The 22536-nt window shown below is 32.7% G+C and overlaps 3 protein-coding genes across 8 annotated transcripts in view; 1 reads left to right on the top strand and 2 right to left on the bottom strand.

Moving 5' to 3' along the window:
* The window catches only part of LOC123695946 (serine/threonine-protein kinase unc-51), a 31737-nt gene extending 16581 nt beyond the window's left edge, over positions 1-15156 (bottom strand). For all 6 annotated transcript variants that reach the window (XM_045641888.1, XM_045641889.1, XM_045641890.1 and 3 more), the window contains exons 1-3: positions 14777-15156; positions 10444-10620; positions 302-518 (exon numbers count right to left, since the gene is read on the bottom strand). In XM_045641888.1, coding sequence (XP_045497844.1) covers positions 302-518; positions 10444-10620; positions 14777-14905 — 523 coding nt within the window. In that variant the 5' untranslated portion in view covers positions 14906-15156. The remainder of the gene's footprint in view (positions 1-301; positions 519-10443; positions 10621-14776) is intronic.
* Positions 1640-4420, top strand: LOC123695951 (leucine-rich repeat-containing G-protein coupled receptor 4-like). The gene is made up of 4 exons (XM_045641901.1): positions 1640-1892; positions 2427-2889; positions 2968-3105; positions 3428-4420. The coding sequence occupies exons 1-4, from the start codon at positions 1849-1851 to the stop codon at positions 4130-4132; spliced, it is 1350 nt and encodes a 449-aa protein (XP_045497857.1). The 5' UTR covers positions 1640-1848; the 3' UTR covers positions 4133-4420.
* A 711-nt stretch (positions 15157-15867) lies between the features above and the next one.
* Positions 15868-17571, bottom strand: LOC123695958 (density-regulated protein homolog). The gene is made up of 4 exons (XM_045641910.1): positions 17209-17571; positions 16950-17120; positions 16205-16344; positions 15868-16077 (listed from the first exon to the last, which is right to left on the bottom strand). The coding sequence occupies exons 1-4, from the start codon at positions 17384-17386 to the stop codon at positions 16033-16035; spliced, it is 534 nt and encodes a 177-aa protein (XP_045497866.1). The 5' UTR covers positions 17387-17571; the 3' UTR covers positions 15868-16032.
* Positions 17572-22536: the final 4965 nt, after the last annotated feature.

Here is a 22536-nt window from a genome sequence, read left to right as displayed (position 1 = left end):
TACTACCTATATGAAATCATGTGAAGCAATATATATGTATATCAGAGAAACGCCCCAAAACACAATAAAATTGTTTAAACAAGTGTGATATATTCCTTCAATATGTGATATTCCTTCTTTCGTTCTTTTTGGTATAAGGGTGCTTTTCCACCAGAGATTCGCTTCATTAAGCGTTTGAGCGATACTATTGGTTTATACAAACACATCCCTCGCTACTTATCCTCAAATCTCTGGTGGAAGCGCACCCTAAGTGTCAACAGCAAAATATTCCAATTTTACTTCTCAAAAGTGTGAACCTTACCGATCTTGAGTGTAATCTCTTCGGGGTGCGGCGTGCGAGGTGGGGCGACGTTGTGTGTCAGGAGGATATTCTGTGGCTTCAGATCACGATGGACAATCCCCTTGGCGTGAATGGCACGCATGGCCTCAGCCAGCTGCCGAAGGAAGGTTCGTATGGTGGCCTCGCTGAGGAGCCTATTTGTTTGTAAATAGTCCGCCAAGTCGCCGCCATTACAATACTGTTAAGTAAACAAATGAATATGAAAACATTGAAAACAATTCAAGTCGAACGCGAGACACCAACGAGATTGAACGTTCAAAAAACTACTGTGCTAATCGCGAGTTCGCTAAAGTAAACACTGGAAGACATAAATCGTTCGCACCGAGGCGATATATTTAGTTAGTCAAATTTACTTTTTCGTATATCGTTAACATAAAGTCGGCAGTGTTTATGAAACAATAGTTAAGTGAACAAGGTTTAGCAGTGCGTAATCATAAAAAATATTATTGGAGATATTGAGTAGGTAAATGTAATTTATACTTTAATAAGTAGGTAGTAAGTAAATTATTATAACACAAAAATTCATCATTCTCTCTAAATTCTTCTTTACTAAACTTAACAGATAAATATTTTACAGTCATTTAATAATAAGACGTACATCCCATTTTATATTATGTTTGTGATAAATTTTAATACGTGGTATCTATTTCTTTGGTTTTTATTACTTTTATAACCTATTAAAAATCTTATTAGTACATAATTGTAATAGTTTATTGAGGAGACTTTTTGTATAGGCTTTTTAAGGCCGAATGGTTTTTGTCACATTGACCTAGACTATTTTTTTAACAGTATGAACCTCACGTAATAAATTTTCAATTCTCAAAATAGTTACTTTTTAATAAATAGTCGATCGAAAAATATATTTATCGTAAGTTGACGTGTTCATCATTAATTTAAATCCAACAACTTGCTTGAAGGAATCAATGTGAACACACTCGTGATTGAACTCTTCCATAAAAAAACGAGAAACATTACTGTATTTTTTATTGTATTATTTGTTTTTCTTTCACAAGTTCGATATAGTCAAAACTGTGTTCTTAGGTAAATAAAATTTGAATACAATGAGTCCTTGTGTAATTTGACACAAAACGTTTCAGTGACGAATCCGATGAATTCTAGATGAATATTTTTCATAAATTCAAGAAATGTCTGTAAATCATCGAAAATATTAAAGTGTGATTATTTTTAGAAGTCATTATGCGACTAGAGGCCTGATAAGAAATGACGTAATAGAGATTATTGTTTGTATGAACGTTAAATTATACTTTGAAGTATATGAGATGTTGTTGGAAAAGAGGAAATTAGTTTTGCTGTTGATGCGGACAATCGTTATCGAGTTTGATTCGCGATAAGCTCGCCATGCAGCAGGTAATCTTATCGTGGAGTGATAATAGTTTATAAGTGTCAGTGAGTTACGCGCTCTGCGACCCGATGCTACTAGTGCTAAGTAGGGTAGCAAGGGAACTCTGTTGCCAATACTGACACAGTGAACCACATTCCTAGTGACCATGAAGACAAAACGTCTGTGCTTTATTTTGGCAGCTTGTCTGATGTAAGTAAATAACATTGAATTAATGATACGTCGATAATAGTGTTTATATAATCGATCACCTTTAGATGATGTCAATTAAATTTATTTAAAATAAAGAATGTAAATGGAAACATTTCATGTAATCTACTATGCGCCATTCGCAATACCTATACAATTAAATTCTGAAGTAAGTACTATATTATTAACTATTATGATGTTTAATTTGTTCGTTAATTTAATTAGAATTTTTATGTGGAACACCTTATTATTTATCTAATTTTGTAAAACAACATCTGGTACGCCACTCGACAGACTATAAGTATGGGTAGGTACATACATTACATATTTTTTTCTTGAAGTAAATAACATATACGAATATAATATTTATCTAAAATTAGGTTTATAGAATATTCTAAAAGTACACCTATAGTTACGCCCTTGTATTTATCACGATTCTTATCTCTGTACTTAGCAATTCTACGTCAGCTCGTTATGATAAAAGATATCCATTGCTTTATAGTCACGTGTTAATAATGCATCTTAACCAAATTTCAGCAAAGGAATCGTTAGCGGCCAAGATGGTGATGTAACGGAAGTACCTTCCGAGGGTGACATCCAACCTTTGTTAGAGACTAAAAATGTAGACGATGCTATAGAAGGTAGTGGAGACCCATCTATAGATGATAATATTGAAATCACAACTCAAGAAGCAATTCCAAAATTGGAACATATAATGCCACTAGATTTAAACGAAAATGAACAAGATACTAACAATTCTTCGTCTCCATTACCATGCCCAAAACCATGCGTATGCAGCATTGAAGGGGATAAAAACAAATTCGTCGTAGATTGTGCTGGATATTCTCTCACAGAATTCCCATGGCCCCTAGATTCAAGGATAACCACGTTAAATTTAAATAACAATAAGTTAACAGAGATTCCCAAAGAGATATCGACTTTGAAAGAATTGGAAGTACTTAATGCAGATGACAACGCTATAATGGAATTGGCTGCAGGTGTAAGTACTTATCATAAAATTAATAAGATGAAAAAAAATTGTTCAAGCTATTTCAATGACCTAACAACATTATTTCAGTCGGTGAGCGAGCTTCCAGCATTAGTTAAATTGAAGCTAGCAAATAACCGCCTGATAGAATTTCCACAAGATTTGAAAAACAGCCTTTCGGTAATGAAGTTAGAAGAACTAGACTTGGGCGGCAACGATATAAGAACGGTAAGATAAATTTTTATAAAGATCTTAGTATATTTAATTTTGTCTTTCATCTAAATCTGTATTATAAATTAAAATAATAATAATATATATGTATCTTAATAACGTAACTTAAATAAATACTTATTCATTCAAAACAATCATCATATTATAAAATTTCGCACCGGCCGCGGCAAGAGCCTTAGTTTTAAAAATAATTAATCATATCAAGTATGTAATGAATTCAATTCTTATTAATATTATTTTAAAATTTCTACTAGAATTCCCAGGGGTATTGAATTGCAATTAAGTTAATAATGGTTTTTATTTTTCCAATATTTTTCAGACATTTACACCGGAACTCTTTTCTAACCTAAAGTCACTACGCCAACTAACGTTGCCCTTTACGGCGTCCGATCTTTCTGAAGATTTGTGCAAATCATTAAAGGAAACTTTGGAAAGTGTTTGTTATGAATCGTGTAAGGAGAAGATATTTGAATGTCCAGATGCACCAGAATCAATTGGAGATGACTTATTCGATGCAACGTTGCCGGGTATGATTGCGTTCCAACCCGATGATATTCAGAAATCATTAAACACTGAATCTAATTCAAGTAATAATACGCCTAGTACGGAATCTACAACAGCACCTACCCCGCAAACAAGTGCAGCATCTTCAGTTTCTGAAAGTACTTCTTCAGTAACAGAATTTTCCCTACGTAATGCTGTTAATCAGCAACCCATTGATAATGTACCTTTGAATAGTATTATAGAAGCTCCAACAGAAACGTCGCAAACAGATTCAGAAGTAAAGATAGGTGCAAAAACAGCTGAAACGAAATCTGGAGGTGGTGTAGACAAAAGTGTAATAGGTATCATAATAGCAGCTATGGTTGTCATTGTGGCTGTTATAACCATTAAAAAGAATTGGAGTTCAATAAAGAAAAAATTCGGTTCAACTCCTAGAACAAACGAGCGCACCACGGCCAATGGTACATCTCCGGAAGAAGTCCCTTTACAAGATAAAGCTAATAATAAATCCCCTGTTTAAAATTAGTGAATGGTGAATGGACTAAATATTATACTCGTGTTGAATGAACTTGATCTGAATGAGACATAACAATGTTTGGAAAATTGTCATGTATGTTATTAACTTATATTTTGACTAGTTTGTGTACGCGTGTATATTTATGTAAACTAGTTAAATTGTTACTTAATTTTGTAAACACGAAATTGTAGATTAAGTTTATTAGGATAGATTTTGTATGTAAATAATTTAAAAGGGTTTTTATATTACGTCACCCTTAAATTGATTACAGAATAAATTTATTTATATGAACGGTTTAATTTATTTATAGTAAGCTTAATGTTTTATAGGACAGATGGCATTAAATAATTTTAATTGAATAAAGTGGAATATAATGTCTTTCGATTTGCTCTTTTAAAATATTTGAAGAAACAGTAAAATATTCAACAGACGTAAGTTCAACACTACAAGATTAGAGAACCGTTATTTATCGGAGGAGAGCGTCGATGTCGAATGCACACCGGAGTTTCGCTTTCTCATTTATTTTTATAACAATGAGGTAGGTTAACAACTCGATATTGGTTACCTCCAATGTTTCACGGAATATAGCAGTGCTGTGCGGTTTCACACCCGGACGCACACAGGAGAATAAACAAGTACTTTTATAGCTTATCTATTGTTTTGGTATAAGCTTCATAACTGCCAAGTATCATCAAAATCCGTTTCGTAGTTTACACGTGAAATAATAACAAACGTACATCCAATCATTATCAAACTACCTATATAGGTACTATCACGTACAAAATGTTTTTTTTTTAATTAATTAAATGTAAATACTGATTTGACTTTATAGAAAGTAATGATGTGGTTTCCGGTGCCTCACTTTCAAGCTTCAACGAGTTACACTCTACGTAGAAACTAACCTGACGCAATCATAATATGCGCTTATTACCTAGCCTACAATCTAGAGTTTAGACGCTCTTGTCAGATGAGGGAATAATAATATATAATATTAATAAATGGATGCTGTTATAAATGTGGTTTCTTAAGTGAAGAAACAACGCGTATAACCACAATGTATAATAAAATAAGGATAGCCATTACGAAAAGAAATTAAATACCTAGGTAATATGTAACTAAAAAAGTATTTCATCCCCATATTTGCCTATACTGTTATACATAATTATATGTATTTGCAATCAGATGTAAAAATACAAATTGAAGTTATTTATAGTTAATACCTACGTAAGACTTTAGCTATAAGCTATTTTTGAACCTACAACAAAGAAACCGAAGAGGTAATGACGCAATGCACAGGTGAGACAAATTTATGAACACGGTGGCAATAGTGTGAAGCCCTATTCAGAACGCTCAAGGTCCAACCATACCACGTGCATTTTGTAGGGTCTTTATGTATGTTTATTGTTTCTGTCTTCAATGTTTGTATTTCAAGCTATATTCCATTTATTGTGTAATTCTTGTTTATATTTTTAGCAGAGTGATCAGTGCTTATACGCTTGAATCATGGCTCATCATACTACTTTCTAGCTGTAAAGATTAACATTTAGTTATTTCCAGAAGTAAAATAAAAAATATAACACTAAATAGATCGGACACGTGTGCGTGACGTCTATAAATTTTTAGTAACATTTTGTTTGTACCTATATCCGTGGTCTGCAAAAATGACAAGACGCACGTCATGCTTTGACATCAATAAATATTTAAATCTCATCTATGTTGCCCACATTGCTATGATATTATGTATACATAAACGACACGTGGGCACGAGCTCGCGGATAGACTAGCAGTCTGATAATAATTATTACGATGTTGCATAATTTGCAAAGCGCGCCTTGAATACTTTTCCATTTGCGTAAAAATGAAACAAAAGAGGAATCAAGGATATAAATTGTTATGCATATAAAGTATAAAGCAATAAGATTTAAAAAAATATTATTGTTAGGCTTATTTCTTTTCAATACACATAATATGTATTAGTGTTTAGTTGCGACTAGGTTTATTCTATACTATAAACTTGTTTCAGTTGGTTGGAAATATTAATGAATGAGTCAAAGTTACTTGCTACATTTAAATTAAGTCATCGAGATCATAAAATAAAAACTACTGGGCCTATCCGAACAAAATTTTTATGGGACCAATTCGACACCATTCCGCATCAAACAAAAAAGTATCACGTAAATCGGTTCAGAAACCTCGGAGTAATCGGTGTACATACATAAAAAAAAACATACCGGCCGAATTAATAACCTCCTCCATTTTTTGAAGTCGGTTGAAAAGGCCCGTTTCTATATTTATAAAAGAAAATCATTTTAGTTACACCGCTTATAACTCGAAGAACGGTTGAAGAGATTTTAATGATTTTGGTTGAATTTATCTCAGCTTATAATTATGTGGTAATGACTTTCAAAATTTCAAACTTCAAATAACGTCTAAACGTCGGAGCCACCACAGAACATGTAAAGAGAAACTTTCGATAATAATGAATTATTAAATGTTATATTATGTAAACTCTTCGCAAGTCAAGCTTTGAACAGTTTATTAAAAATAGCACTATATTATTATATCAAGAACATCAAAAATGTTCGTAAAGTTATGTTCGTAAATTAGACTTGAAAATAGAAGAATGTACCTAACTACATCCTAGAAACTAAAAAGATACGTTTTTAGTTTCTAGGATACCTACATATTTAGGACCGAGGGCGGTTCAAGGGGATATTGAACCGCCTATAACATCTTCCCGGTCTTGTGACAGTCCTACCCACCTTGGGTAGTCGATAATGAGGCAGGGAAGCCACGTAGTTTGGCATATAGCTGCGGGAGCTCTGGTGCGTTCTACGAGAGATCCCGGAGTCCCCGCTACCTTGCTTTGGGTTTGGCCGTCGAGGAGGTTTTAGTGGGTAAAAATCCCACATGCTCTCTTTTTCCCCCAAAAGGGAGTATCTTTTGAAGATTTCCTCCCCGTTAACAAAAAAAAAAGGATACCTACATATTATTTATTATTTAATAAACAAATAACATTGATTTAAAAAATATGTGTTGCTTTTCAAGAATTGTAGGAATTGAGTAGAATATAAGGTGAAATATTTACAAATATAAGGAAGATATAATTACAAAGTCATGAGCTTAAGATGCTGCACAGCACGTTTCGCTAAAACTAACGGAAGCTAATGAACTTTCTTTGGCTTTAAAATCCACGCAAGCAATACCTACCTTTATATTACGCAGTAAAACACACGACTCCTAAATAAAATAGTCTTCTTGCCCTTGACATTCTATTATAGGTAGGCGGTATGTAAATAAAACTTACAAAAACGTTTCAAGATAGTCACAACTTAACAACACTAATTGTAAATAATTTAATTTAATTCGTTGATTCCAATAAAAAATATTATCTAAGAATATTTGTGACAATAATTTCCAGCACACTCCAGGAATTTAGTACTATATAATACATGCAAGGTGTTTGGCTGGTGTTACTAACTATTCATATTTTTATTATATCTAAACACTTAGGCACTTGGGTTATGATGCATGCAGGCATGCCTACGAGTCCTTAGCAATTTAAAATTTTTACAATCATTGTAATTTAGGTTAGTAATCGGTAATATGAGTGCAATACAACATTACTTAGTCCGAAAGTGTGTTATTATTTACTCGTACTTTATAGTTTATATTGTAGGTATACAATGCAATATTATTATCAATAAAACGTTAGTTCTCTGGGTTAAACTGACCAATAAGCTCTTGACATGAATACATTATCTTCTTATCATTTTACGAAATAATGAAAAGATAAGACACGGAAAAACATGAAAAACATTTTTCAATATTTACTTCAATTGAAAACGATTCGAAGTTCTTTGGCCTATTTAATTTGAGCGGGTAACCGTCATTTTGTGCGCAATTATCTGTATCGCGCTGATCACATCCACGAGGCAGGGCCAGCACGTGCAGGCGCGGTGATCCCAACAAACGTGGCGCGCCTGCCACCTAGATAGTTTCTACTCGAGTGAACTAGGTACATTGCGCAATCCGAATAAACACAGGACTGTCTTATTTACATCCTTCGCATAAATATCCTTTGTTCTAAACTTATGATAATGTTGAATCATACATATTTAACTCGTATTGATAGCGCGATAATTCTGCTACCAAAAACATGATTTACTTATTCACAACCTGGCTATTCTCAATGTCAACGAGTTATCGTTATTAAGTAATGAGTAAAAAAATACATAAGTAGGTAGTTAATGCTTTATTTGTGGTTTTATAAACTGTGATTGGTTATTCATGAGTATTAAATAAACATAGAAAACACACACCTATTTACAATTTATGTCCCTTTTTCCAATCATAATAATAAAGTAAAATTAACCAGCTAATCATTACTGTATAGTTTATATACAGTTATTTACATAACCGGTATAATTTATCTCGCACAGATAGTCGGTACGAGAGATTTCAGAGCAGTCATCAACGATATTAAAGGTTAGTAGGGCAGTACGTGTGACACCGTTTAAACTTAAATAACCAAATGCTGCTAGGTATACTATTGTATCTGAATAAGATTATTAAGAACATTGTAGGTAATGTAAAGACTCCTATCCATAGTAGGAGGAGTACCCGTCTCTTAAATTAATTTTATGTGGAACAATTGATACGAAAGGGCATTCATTGCGTTCGCGTTGGTTTCGGTCTGGTGTTCGTGTTATACACCTAAAAATACTATGCATTTGCACATAATAAACTTCTTAGTGTAGTGAACCTGACATTTTAAAAATAATGTAAGTGATTCGGAAATGTAAATAATAACAAGCATCGGACATTCTTCACCAAATACGCAGTTCAAAATTATTATTAGCAAAACGTGTTTTATCTCGAAAGTTGAATTTAATTTTAGGTTGATAGTGTGGCCTAGAGGAGACAACACGTTACGGCTGCGTGGAATTGTGGAATTAGTGCGGTTGGAACAGATTTCTTATCAAATCTATTAGATATATAAGTACGCAATTTATCGAAACTTCGTTTAGGTACTTACGCAAAATTTGATGCGCAATTTGTCACAGACTTCCGGTCGTCGACTCTTTTGGTCTCATTGTTAAAACGCATTGTATCAACGTCTGATAACTCCAATAGTAAACAATGTTGTTTACCGCAATGTTTATCCAACTACTCCTTATATGAAACTCGCACAATAAACGACATAGGTTACTATATAGTATATAGTATAATTACAATTAATTACCGTCATGCGAATGTATATTTTTTAATAGAACACGGTTGCTCAGTTTTGTCATGAAGAGGTGAGCCAATGAAGCTTTGACCTTGTTACGAATCAAGCAGCGTGAGGCGCGACATACGGAAGAGTATTTCGTACATAATAGATAACATGAAAATGAACATAATAAAAAAATAAAAGATCTCTGTATTAGTAACGTAACAATAAGCTAGCTCTTATAATGAATAGTATATTATTATGTAATCACATAAAATATGTTAATCCTACTATCCTACTAATAGGTATTATAAATGCGAAAGTTTGTATGGATGTATGGATGTTTGTTACTTTTTCACGTAAAAACTACTGAACCGATTACAATGAAATTTAGCACGCATATAGAGGGTAACTTGGATTAACACATAGGATAGTTTTTATCCCGGAAATCCCACGGGAACGGGAACTATGCGGGTTTTCCTTTGCAAACGCGGGCGAGGCCGCGGGCGGAAATCTAGTTCTTTAATAAATTGCATATGAAATGTCTCGCATGTTAAGTGTAGCAATAAATATAACAATATAGCCTCCTGAAGAGGCGACAGTATGTATATGTCGTTATCGGCAGACGGATTAAGGGCAAGGCCAGTGGGTTACGGACGCCAATCGGCACCTAGTACCAACTAATAACCACGACTTCCTGGTAATTGTAAAACTAAACGGGTGAGCAAATTAAACAAAGCACGCGGATTCCGTTTACATTGTGTGTAAATATAAAGGGGTTACAGGTTATTTATCAGGACTGGAACGATAATAAGCGGCGCAGTTTGTACCTATAAATAAACGTGCATAAAGTCAGAAATTTATATTTCGTATTAAAATGAATACCTACGTATTAACTTAGTCTAGTGCGCAACAATATAACGTGGTGCCTGGTGGGTAATTTTTAGTATGTTATATTGACCATGTGGTAAACTAGACAACGCACGTGTTAGATATAAGATAATGCTTTTCGGTTCCATATGTATTCATACGTGAGATGTACGGTCTATAATTATTACACGCTGTATCTAATAATATGAGGGTAGGTATATAAACTCACCTCCATAACAACATAAACATAAGCTGTGCTGTCCATACAGTCGTGCATGGCGACAAGGTTCGTGTGATGGAGCGCGGTCAGCTCACGAAGAATTTTGATTTCCTTCACCAGGATCTCTGATGCCTTCTGTATACCTTTCTTGGTGACGACTTTCACGGCCACTGACTGTGATGGGTTCTGTAGCAAAAGAAATAAAAATTAATATTAGCTTATTTCTGATGACAAAGAAGATCTCAAATTTGTTTAATAATAAATCCTAAAGCAATATCGGTTCATAGGTAGTTTTTGGATGGAAAAGAATACTCTTGGATAAAAAAATTTAAAAAACCTTTTACAAAACGTGCTTTAAATTTTGATGGTCATCGCCCTTACGATTCTCTCTCTATCTTTTATTGATAAGAAAACCTAACGGTTTTGACTTTTTCTTATAAAGATATTTTTTTTCCAACCAGCGATGGAGTGCATATACGTATAAATACGGTTATTGCAGAATACAATTACATAAGTGGCCGCGTGTGAAACGATTTTTACATTCGATATGCCGGTACCCGTATTCTTAATTTGAAGTTATATTGTGTGAACTACCTCGACAAAAAGTCTTTATTGCAACATAAGAAAGTCTCATACGTCAAATAAGTGATCATCATACAATTATAGTAATATAATTAATATTAACAAAGGGATCTTTTGTATGTTAGAAACATAGAAATCTAAATAACAAGACAATCTAACTTAAAACAACAGCATTTTATTAAGTACGGCACGGTTTTACGGTTTATTTTCGAATAACATCCCCAGGTACATGAGATGTTTTGTTTCTTTTTGCTCAGAAAAATACAAGTTCGAAAAAGTTCGACTTTTCTGCAACAGAGGGCGTTAATTTTCAATAGATATAACTTTGAACCTAAACACATAGAAATAAGGTTGAAATTTGTGTTAAACGTGATAATAAGAACGGTCGACTGTGTCATTCATTGTTATTTAGATTACTATGGTGACATTCGTATTACTTGTAAATATTCTTTAATTTTAAGGAAAAACGGCATTATTAAAAAAAATTACCGATGAAATGTTATTCCTATATCAGTATAGCAGGATGAATTTCCGTAATGGGAAATGATGAAAAACACTATGATTACACACGCACGTCTCGAGAGCAACAGAATAGCGACGAACGCACTGGTGGCTTGGAAGACACCTGAGTGGCGACAAGGTCACGCGTGCTTACGACTTTGTCTTGTAATTTAGATTTCTATGGTTAGAAACTTAGATCATTAAAGGTTAGACACACATTACATATGTATATACTGTACAAACATATTATGTTCAGAATTAATGTTGACTCAAAATGTTGATGAGTTGCTGGTAACATTGTGGTGGTGCAGAGGAGTTTTTAACGCACGTTGAAATGCGCTCGAGGAGTGTCGACATTTAAACAATATTCCAGCATGTTTATCAACTGTTGCTCAACAAATGTTTACCATTAATAGGTAGGTATGAGGTAGAACTTTAAAGTTTAGATGTATGGTAACTATACCTATTGTACTTTCTACTGATATGATAACAATTTCGAACGCTACTTTTATGGATATTACATAAGAAAAGGGCCAAATTACGCGGAAAGTTTACTCGTTTCATCATGATTCATAGTTTACAGTAACATTCTTAAAATTATAGGAAATAATGACGTATATTAATTTCTTTACCATCCTACAAATATAAAGCACTTTCGCATTTATAATATTAGTAAGATTTTCTTGTTTACAGCGGTATTGCAACTCGATGTTCTATCCTATTCAAGAGAATCTTATCATAAGTTCAAGAAAAAGATTTTCATTTGTTAGGTAATCAATCCAGTATGAAGCAGCTATCGCCCATAGCAAGACTATGTACCTACCAGGATTTATATTAAGATATATTTAGCTAGGTAGGTATATCATTCTGCTTGTTTTACTTTGACGCAAAGGGGTTCAGGGCTGCGCCGGCGCTGTTCCAAGATTAGCCCGCCCTACATTCCATAGGTTCATCGGTTACTGTCTGACCTGATTTCAACATACGCCTTAAGTAATTGTTTGTCAATTATTGGGATAAACTAGCTAAATTGTAGTCAAGAATTTTACTAGTATTTACGGGAGAGCTAATAGCTTATTCACATAACATGAGGGCGATATCCCACGCATAAATCATCTGAGCCAAAATCGTACGTGCGTGGTTAGCAACAAAAGCAATAGAAAAATGAAAGTCATATCTATATTTCATATATTTACATGTCTTCAGATATTCTGTATCAGGAAAATATAGGTATTTGTTTTTGAAATCCCCAAAGCTTAAAATAGAATTTACTACAATATTAGAGAAAAATCTATTAAAATAAAAATAAAATGTATCACAGGCTACAGAACTAAACGAAAAATAACTTATTTAAGTCATTAAATGAGTAAAAATAATTGGTAGTAACATAAAAAATATGCAAAAAAAAAATTTACAAACTACTATATAAATATAGATAGAAATAAAATGAATAAATAAAGCCATAGAGAATATGATGAGCAAGCTGTCCTTGAAAGGCACATATTACAACTTACTACCATACTTAGTTGTAGGCTGTTGCACCAGTTTCTAACAAAGAAGTGAAATCCAAGATGAGAATACTCAGAGCAAGGAAGTATCATTATACATACTTGTTTGTTATGTGTGACAAACAGAAAAACATAGTATATCATGTGCATGGATGTGGAACATTTCCACCCCAGCATAATAAAATATATAACACCTAGTTATAGTTTCAAAAGTTATTGTGGAAGAACTCACATTTAATTTTTTTTTTGTACCAATTCAAATATAACATTAATTATTTCAATTTTTCAATGCTTCACACCTCCTCTCACTTGTTCATCTAGTTCTTATACTCTAGTTTTAAAACATAGTATCTGCGAGATGTATCAAAAGTAGTGTATCTCATGTGTAGTTGGAGCACACAAAGCTTAACTACAATACAAATACAAATTAGTGATTGAATGACAAGTATGTATTAGTAAAAATGGATGTACCTTAAATAACTACACATATTTTATAAGTAAATAAACTGTATTACTTTCCTTCTTGGCTTTAATTGATATCTCGTCTTCTGATAGCTGAACAATAGACCTAGTTTTTAATAAAATTACAGATTTTAACCAGAGTTACCAATATTATTACTGAACTTTATATTCTAAATATTTGCAGGCAATTTGTATGTCTTGTTTCATATTTCTTAATACCAACTTTAATTATTAAAATTTAAAAAATCAAATAACAATTGCAAGAATTTGCTTAAAAGGTGCATATATGTAAAAGCAGTAATATAATATCTGATGTCAACATTCTGTCCAATTTTGATAACAGGTTCATAACATTTCCTATCAATAGATTTTTTTTAATTTAAAACCCTGGAACTATTTTTGTGATTTCAGATAATTTAATTCAAGTAATTGCAGTTCCAAAATCAGAAGTAAGCATATAAAATAGTCTCATAGGTATACACTTAACAGGTTTTTGCCAAGATTTATAACATTTTTAATTGGCCTACATAACTTCCCCATGCTCCTAAATGCAGCACAAGTTAGTTGAAAATTTTATGATAAAATTATGTGTAAGAAAAGAAGTAACTTGTATTCTGTTTAATACTGCAGATTTTTTAAGTACTTATATGTTTATCTGATTCACTGTACAAGTAAAAGCTACATGATTTTGGTTTACTTTTTACAATATATACCTATCTATTTCAAATAAACAATATCACATAATAGATTATAGGTACCTATTAATCTATATTTTTTAAGAACTTAGCACTATTATTGTTAGGTTTCTATTGATAACACTTTACATGTTTGATTTTGTGAGTAGATAAATCGTTTCTCAATGATCTTTTATTATGAAATTATATTTAAGTTTACTATTTATGAAAATAATAAATATAATGAGATTTTTAAATACGTAACTAACTATTATTTGGATTATCTAGTTAAATAATTGTTTATTTACGAAAATAAACCAGTTTCACGAGTTGGTTTAGTATTTAGGCTGTGTATAGATCAAACTATTTATTTGTATTTAGGTAATATAATAACAATAAGCTATTTTTTTTTCTTGTTTGGATCTAAATATTTATCGATAAGCTGTCTTCTATGAAGATGCTACAATGGCGTTTACTACATCCAAGTTTACATCGAATCAATAATGCGGAAACAACCTAGATTTCAACACGCGAAATCATTCATAACAAAACAAACATTGTGAAAAACTATTTTTGGTGAAGATTAAGCATGGGAATATTTAGAGCACAGTGACGTACCTTTCTCTTCCTTCCTTTGTACACCATAGCAAAGGCTCCATGACCGATAATATCTTGTTTTGTAAATTCATATTCACCAACTTGGATAACATCCATTTTCACTAATGCCTTTCCTTTAACCACAGACATTTTTAGGTCCTTATTAATACACTGTTAAAGTTAAAGACAAAAGATCAATACTATAATTTTGGACTACTCTTATGTGGAACTTGATTACGCGCTACATTATGGTCCTAGCTCCAAATCACTTCCGAGAAATCTCTAAACACATTACTGTTCACTATATGCGAATATGCACTAACAAGTCATTGTTTCTGTGCCAAAACACAACATACAATGAACGTAAAACGTAGAAAAGTGATTTTATTTTGTTGTGTTGTGTTTGATTTTGCAAACTAAAGTTGCCATACTTAAAATTTAGACTTCAAGAATAAAAGTTGCCAGCTTAGAATAAGTATTTCATCATGACCCATATTAACTTATTTTACTGCCTACAAATTATATCAAAGATATTTTATAACAATTAACAACTCACAAACAAAAAACACAATTACTTGAAGAGTAATTTTACTTATTATCTCAAATCTGGCTAAATAAATTCACCGACATAATATTGGTAGTCAGATATTGTAAATGTTGCCATTTCAATTTATTTTCTAGAACTGTTCTATCAATTTTTGTGATTTAGCACGATATTATCGATCAATAATCAATTTATTTTATTTAAAAAAAAATTAGCTTTTATTCACTAAAACCTAAAACTAATAATTACCAAATTATTATATTGAATATTAAAAAAATAATATTAACTGATATCTGATCTGCGAATAAACCAAACCAAAGAACCAAGTATGGTATATTTTTTGGATTTTAAGCTATGTAAAATTCGGGATTTATTTTTATTCAAAAAAATAAGAGCCACTACCGTAATTGGCCACTACATTGCATGCAGATCTATAACTGTTCTCCAAAAAAATTTAATATGTACGAAATATGTATTCAAAAATGAAAATTTTATTTTATTTATTTTCAGGATTTGGTCGTTGGATTAATAAGACAATATTTTATAAAATAATGAATGAAACTGATAATTAGCTTCTTTACATTATGATGAAAACTTTATTCACATCATTAAGCACAAGAAATAAATAAATGTTGTAATCTTATTTCCTGATCAGTTAGTAATGTGGAACACAAAATATTGTCATTCAGGAAACAACTGTGACAATTTTAGATGACTTAAACCCATTACAAGACTATCTTTTTTGGTCTCCAAGGTCTTCAATACTATCTTCATCAATCTGTAAAATTTATAATTTGATATTATTAATGGCATAAGCATAAATTACTTAAATATATTAACATGTGAAGAAAAAGCAAACATATTAAGCAATAAATATATTAAACATGCTACACAACTAAGTATACCTCTGGCCATTTTTCAGGTATAACATCAAATAGATCGTCTTTGACATCACCTTGTATTACAATTTCATCATCACCAGTAACAGAAGATCCACATGCAAATTTTGTTCCAAAAAACTTAGCAGCCACTTTTAAGTCAATATCTGGAAAACAAATTAACTGTGTTACAATTACAGGTATATCTGGTTTAATTTAACAATTTTTTTTTACATTGAAAGAATAACTAAATGTTAACACAATCCTTTATTTTTAATTAAGGTATAATGTACAGTGGAATCCGTTTATAATGACATTGAAGGGGAATATCAAACACGTCATAATAAACGGACGTCATATCGTAGAAAATAAACAATCTCCTGTTTTTGTTAGTATTTAATACAGAGAAACAAAGTAGAGATGCCTGCACATTGAGACTCAAATTAAACAAAAAACAAAAAACAGAAATTAGCTTTGAAAGTTTTAGAATTCATTTCGGTCAGTATAACCGGACAATTCATTAAAAATTGGTCACAATAAACAATATGTCACTATATGCGAAGTCATTTTATCCGATTTTTATTAAGAATTTTATATGAAAACCAAACTTTGCTGTGTAATAAGTCATAATAAGCAGTTGGTCAATATAACCGGAGTCATAATAAAAGGATTCTACTGTATTTATGTTTATAATGTATCTAGGGTTGGGTCAGTCAAACATTTTTGTTTACATTTGAGGTCTAAAGATCAATCTTAATATTTGTTATCTTACCAAAAGTACTTAATCCAGATACAACTGTCACAGACTTCTTTTTACCCCTTGGGGCACGAGAGACTTGGACAAGTTTTGGGACATCCTCTTTCTTCTTAGATTTTAACATTCCCTTTCCTCCACGCTTCTGTCGTTTTTTTTCCTCTTCACCACCAGCATTGTCTTCTTCATCTATTTTTAAAAATAATATAAATTTTAACAGAAAATAAACATCCATAACCTCACTTTATTCCTTGCAAAGAAGACAAAACATACAAACCTATTTTTACTTTTTCAAACTCTGTTGGAAGATTCTTTTCTAACCACTGCTTACATTTGTCATATTCAGGGTAGTATTCACAATACTCTATTGGCATGGAACAATTACCGCAATACTGGACTTTAATTGGATATGTTGTACCATCCCTAGGACCTAAAGAAAGATCTCTGTCCGCCATGGCTAAAGAAGTAATTAAATAAATCAAGACTCAGTCTATTGCATAGTATTGTTTTGAGTTTATCTTAAGCTTTACTTTCAAGGGGAAAAATACTATCAAAATTGAAATATTAAAAAATAAAAATTTGAGCCGAGTAGTGAGTACCGCTGACCGCTGACGGATTACGTCAAATGTCATCTGTCAATGCCCAATGGTGGATTTTTGTAAAATTAAACTACAGATACAAAAAGGTCCAAAATCGTCTAAGTTTTAGATAAGGTTTGTTCACTGTTTGTTCCTTGTTCACCTTTTGTACTGTACCAGGTCGCGTAAAGTAAAAAGAACGCTGACGGTTAAGCTGCGCATTGGCGATTTATCGCTCTATTTGGTGTTATGAGGTGGTATAAGAATAACAAATAGGTAGTTGCGAAGCCACGATTCGCGAGCCTAGTTCAAAAATAAAATAATCGGCACATAGCTTATGTGCAAAGCTCGATCCATGCGCAAACACACCCCATCAGGCCATCAGTTTCATCCAGCGTTCTTTTTACGTGTCGCGTACTGTACACTTTGCACTCTTCACATTTTCTGTGTGTTGAGCTAAGGAAATAATTGGAAATTCACCAATGAATAACAAATCAATTCCAAAAAATACTGTGCCGTACTGCCGTACATAAGTATATTGTCTATGTGTTTTATAATTTCGAAAGGTTTTCAGTTTCTAGCTTAAGGTTTCTAGCAACTAGTTACGTGTAACAGAGTACATAACACAATTTTGACGAACCTATTATTTTACTTCGCCCTTCTACATTTTCATTGAACTCACTACTATTATAATTTAGCCGAGCGATATACTTAACTAGTGATAGGTTATAATTCGCTATCAGCCGCTATCTAGTTGGACACATGTTGGACATGTGACGCTTGATAAATCGGGTGAGCTCAAATCGTCAGATCAGCGAAATGGGGACTTAGATTGTAATTAACCCCCCCTATATCTTTTTTATTTATTACCTATACTCTTAATTGCACACACAAATCTTATATATAAAAATGAATCGCAAAATGTGTTGGTAAGCGCATAACTCGAGAACGTCTGAACCGATTTCGATAGTTCTTTTTTTATTATATTTCTTGAAGTACGAGGATGGATCTTATGTAGAGAAAACGTAAACATACCACGGGCGAAGCCGGGGCGGACCGCTAGTAATCAATAAAATCACACAAAACAAAACAAAAATCTTAATCTGACGCGTGTGAGTACTTTCACTTATCAGTTATCACCCTTTATTCATAGCCATGAAATCACCAAGATTAATGAATATTTTATTTCAGTGACGTCCCGAAGCATGTACAAGTGATAACTGCGGACTTCAAACTTGCACTTGCAACATTTACAAATACAGACAAAAATGCTTATAAAATAAAAACTACTGGGCCTATCCGAATAAATTTTTTATGGGACCAATTCGACACCATCTCGCATCGAACAAAAAAAGAATCACGTAAATCGGTTCAGAAACCTCGGAGTAATCGGTGTACATACATAAAAAAACATACCGGCCGAATTGATAACCTCCTCCTTTTTTTTTGAAGTCGGTTAAAAATATCAATATTTGACGCGCTTGATTATTCCCATGCCACTTTTTTTTTCTTTTTTAAATGGTTAAAAATAAAAATAAAACGCCCCAACGCGGAAACCTTAAAAAACCAGTACATAGTTACTCAATGAGAACCTTCTCGCTATCGTCTACACTCTATTCTAACACATTTAGCATCGTGAAGTCGTGGACTCCCCTACTACTGTTTTATGTTTTAAAAATCTTTATTCAATACAGCCGCTCCGTATCCATCTGAACCGATTGTCATAAAATTTGGCACACAAATAGAGGGTAACTTGGATTAACACGATAGTTTTTACTTCGAAAATCCCACGGGAATGGGGAATGCGGCCGAAAAGCTAGTCTACTGCTATGATATATAAAAGAGCTAGATACGTTACCCGCTCTCTATTTTGGCAAGAAAAAACTCAGGTAAGTGCCCGAGTTTCACTTAGTCACGCACCATTCAGCGTCGTGGCTGGACGTTCTTTTTGTATTTTAATCGGCAGTTGTTATTACGAAGTACATGAGTGAGACATGTATTATGTCTCGTGCGTGAGAGTGAAAGAGAGAACAACTGTATTGGTGATAATGCGTTAGTAAGTAGGTATGTATTATAGTCCTTTTCAGCTATGATGATTCCTGTGACACTTCATCGTGTTCCGAATTACGTATTTTATGTTTAAAACCCCAAAATAATTTTAGTGCATAATATTTTTAATTAATGGCGGCATTAATACAAAAAATTTAAAAATGAAACATCTTAAGCTTATAAATCAAAAACAGTATTGTTTAGTTTAATATAATGAAAAATAAAATAAAAGAACACAAAAATATAATATCTACGCAATTCGGGTACATGAAATGGATCGTTGAAAAATCGAGTTGGAAAATCATTTAATCGGCGCCCATCTTGTGATCGTTTGTCAATCGAGTCAATCGTCTGTACGAGTGCGTCAGCCTTGTATACAAGTTGCATTTTTATATTGATACCTTACGTGGTATTCTGTTAATGCTAGTAATTGTTATTGTTGACTTTTTGTTGCTGTTGTTTGCTAAGTTTCCTTAGTTAATTGTTGGCGAAATGCCGAAAAAACTAATTTTGGTACTTTATTCAAATCGATTTCCTTTCCATATAAAATATTATCGATTATCGGAATCAATTGATATGATTTCAGTAAAGACATCTCTACACGTGTCAAAAATCGATGTGTCACAGAAATCATCTTAGAGCGTTTTCACATTGTCCGGTCCGATATCGGATATCGGAAGCCGATAGCCGATATCCGATATCGGACACAATTTGCCCTTTCACATTATCCGATAATATCGTCCCGATATCATGAGTGTTGCCAGAAACTGGAAAAGTAGATATATGGAGAATTAAAAAAAACAGTGGATGTATTTATGTTACAAAAAATAAACTTTATTTTAAATAAAATAAATAGTAATAAATAAACTATGTTTTTCAAACCGGTTTAATCTGCTGACTGCGGAGTTTGGATTTGTACCCTCTGCAGAGTCAGAATCTAGTTTCAATATTCAATTTCATTGTGAGGCTTGTTTTTTTATATGCTGTTTTTCTTTTTTTAATAATAGAACATGTTGTGTGGTCGTAGTGAATTATTTTTAGAACTTTTTTATATTAAATCATGTACGACTGTTATGTTCTTATACAAATAAAATAAAATAAAATTCAACTCAGTATTAAAGCGACGAAACTGGCAAATATAAATTCAAATTACATTTACAAATGTAGGTGCTGTTATCTACCACAGAATAGTAAATTATCTACGTAGTACCACAGACTAATAATAATATAGCCATTTAAATAATCTAAGGCCCCGTTTCCACCTGCAAGTAAACTTCTGCAAGAACTGTCCGACAGTCTGTCTGACAGCAGCTTGCATGTGTAAACTATGTTGCAAGTTCTGTCGCGACAGTTTGTCAAGCGCTTCTTGCGAGAAGTTGCGACAGCATGTGTAAACATGACTGCGTCTACTCGCGACAGTTCTCGCAGCTTATCGGTCTAGTTCCGTATATCTCGCAGCAAGCTGCAAGTATCGCCCACATGGCTTTTGATTTTTGTTTATTTGAAATTAATGAGTCGTGAATGCTCTTGTGAAGAATGAAGAAACTATAAAGTCAATAGGATTATATGAGATCTTAAGATGGAATAATGTGATTATTTTTTGAAAATGAAGTGAAATGAAAATTTATTTGTTGAGTTGTGGTTACAAAGTTTTTATAATAAATTTCATGTCCGCACAATTCACCAACAAATTGGCATACAATATATTTATATTATGCTAATTTTATAATTTAACTAAGTTATTATTTAAACAATATATTATTTACATTAGTTCATTAGATCATTTTACATTAAATAGTACACATTATAAATTATAGTATACGATTTATTTCACAAAATAGAATAGAAAAATTGTAACAGTAATTCCTATCCCGTCACTCGCAAGATCGTGTGTAAACACCTCCGCGATAAGTTGCGATAGTATGATGCGCGAGCTTCTTGCATGACATTTATTGCAGCAATAAATTGCAGGATATGTAAACGACATTGCAAGTAACTCATGCAAGACTTCCGCGAGTTTACTTGCAGGTGGAAACGGGGCCTAAGCACGAACCCAGACAACCAAAATAGTAAACAAGCCAAACATGCTCAAAAGTCGCCGCGCGTTCTTGACAAAATGTAAGGTCGCCGCATTCTAATTCTGAAATTTTAGAGAAAACTCAACAAAATTGCCGTATTGTAAATTTTCTTTTCAATAAAAAGAGTTTGATTTTAAAAAATTCAACTGATAGATCGTAGTTGTACATACAGTAAAAATAACTACAAAAAAGAAACCGACTTCAAAATAGCTAGAAAAGTAAAATATAAAAAAGATTTGATATTATTTTATACTTAATATTATTTAGATGTGCTATTTATTATACAGGTTTGATATCGGCGCTAAAACAAAGCACTAAATCTGTGACTCAATGACAACAATACAATAAACAGCTTACAGCACAACAGTAGTCCAAGTAGGAGGAGGAGCGAGGCAGAATGAGTAAATAAAGATAAAAGACACTAATATTTCGAAGATACGGTTGAATTTAAGAACGCAATCTATTTTTGTTTACTTCAGTTCAGCCAATTGCCGTATATTATAGGACGGTATTAAAGTAGCTCCCGTAAAAATAGTATTTTTAATGCCTTTAAATACTTAAATGAATGTTTTCTTAATAAAAAGGTTTAAAGTAAATGAAAGGATTTTTTTTACATTTAGCGCCTAGAAATGACTGAAAATACACAAACTAGTGCTTTTTTTGCTGTTGGTATACTACCTTTTCGAAAATTGAGTTGGTAACACTGAACATTATCGTCCGATAGTTCACGGGAATATCGGTGTTGGCTCCGATATCCGATATCGGACCGGACAATGTGAAAGACAGGTACCTAAATCATACATTTTACTTAGCCTCCGATATCGGATATCGGCTATCGGCGCCCGATATCCGATATCGGACCGGACAATGTGAAAACGCTCTAAGTGGAAAGGACTATAA

This window comes from Colias croceus, chromosome 12 (assembly GCF_905220415.1).
Source record: "Colias croceus chromosome 12, ilColCroc2.1".
NCBI lineage: Eukaryota > Metazoa > Arthropoda > Insecta > Lepidoptera > Pieridae > Colias > Colias croceus.
Note: the sequence above shows the minus strand (reverse complement) of the source record. Positions and strands in the feature narration are given on the sequence as shown.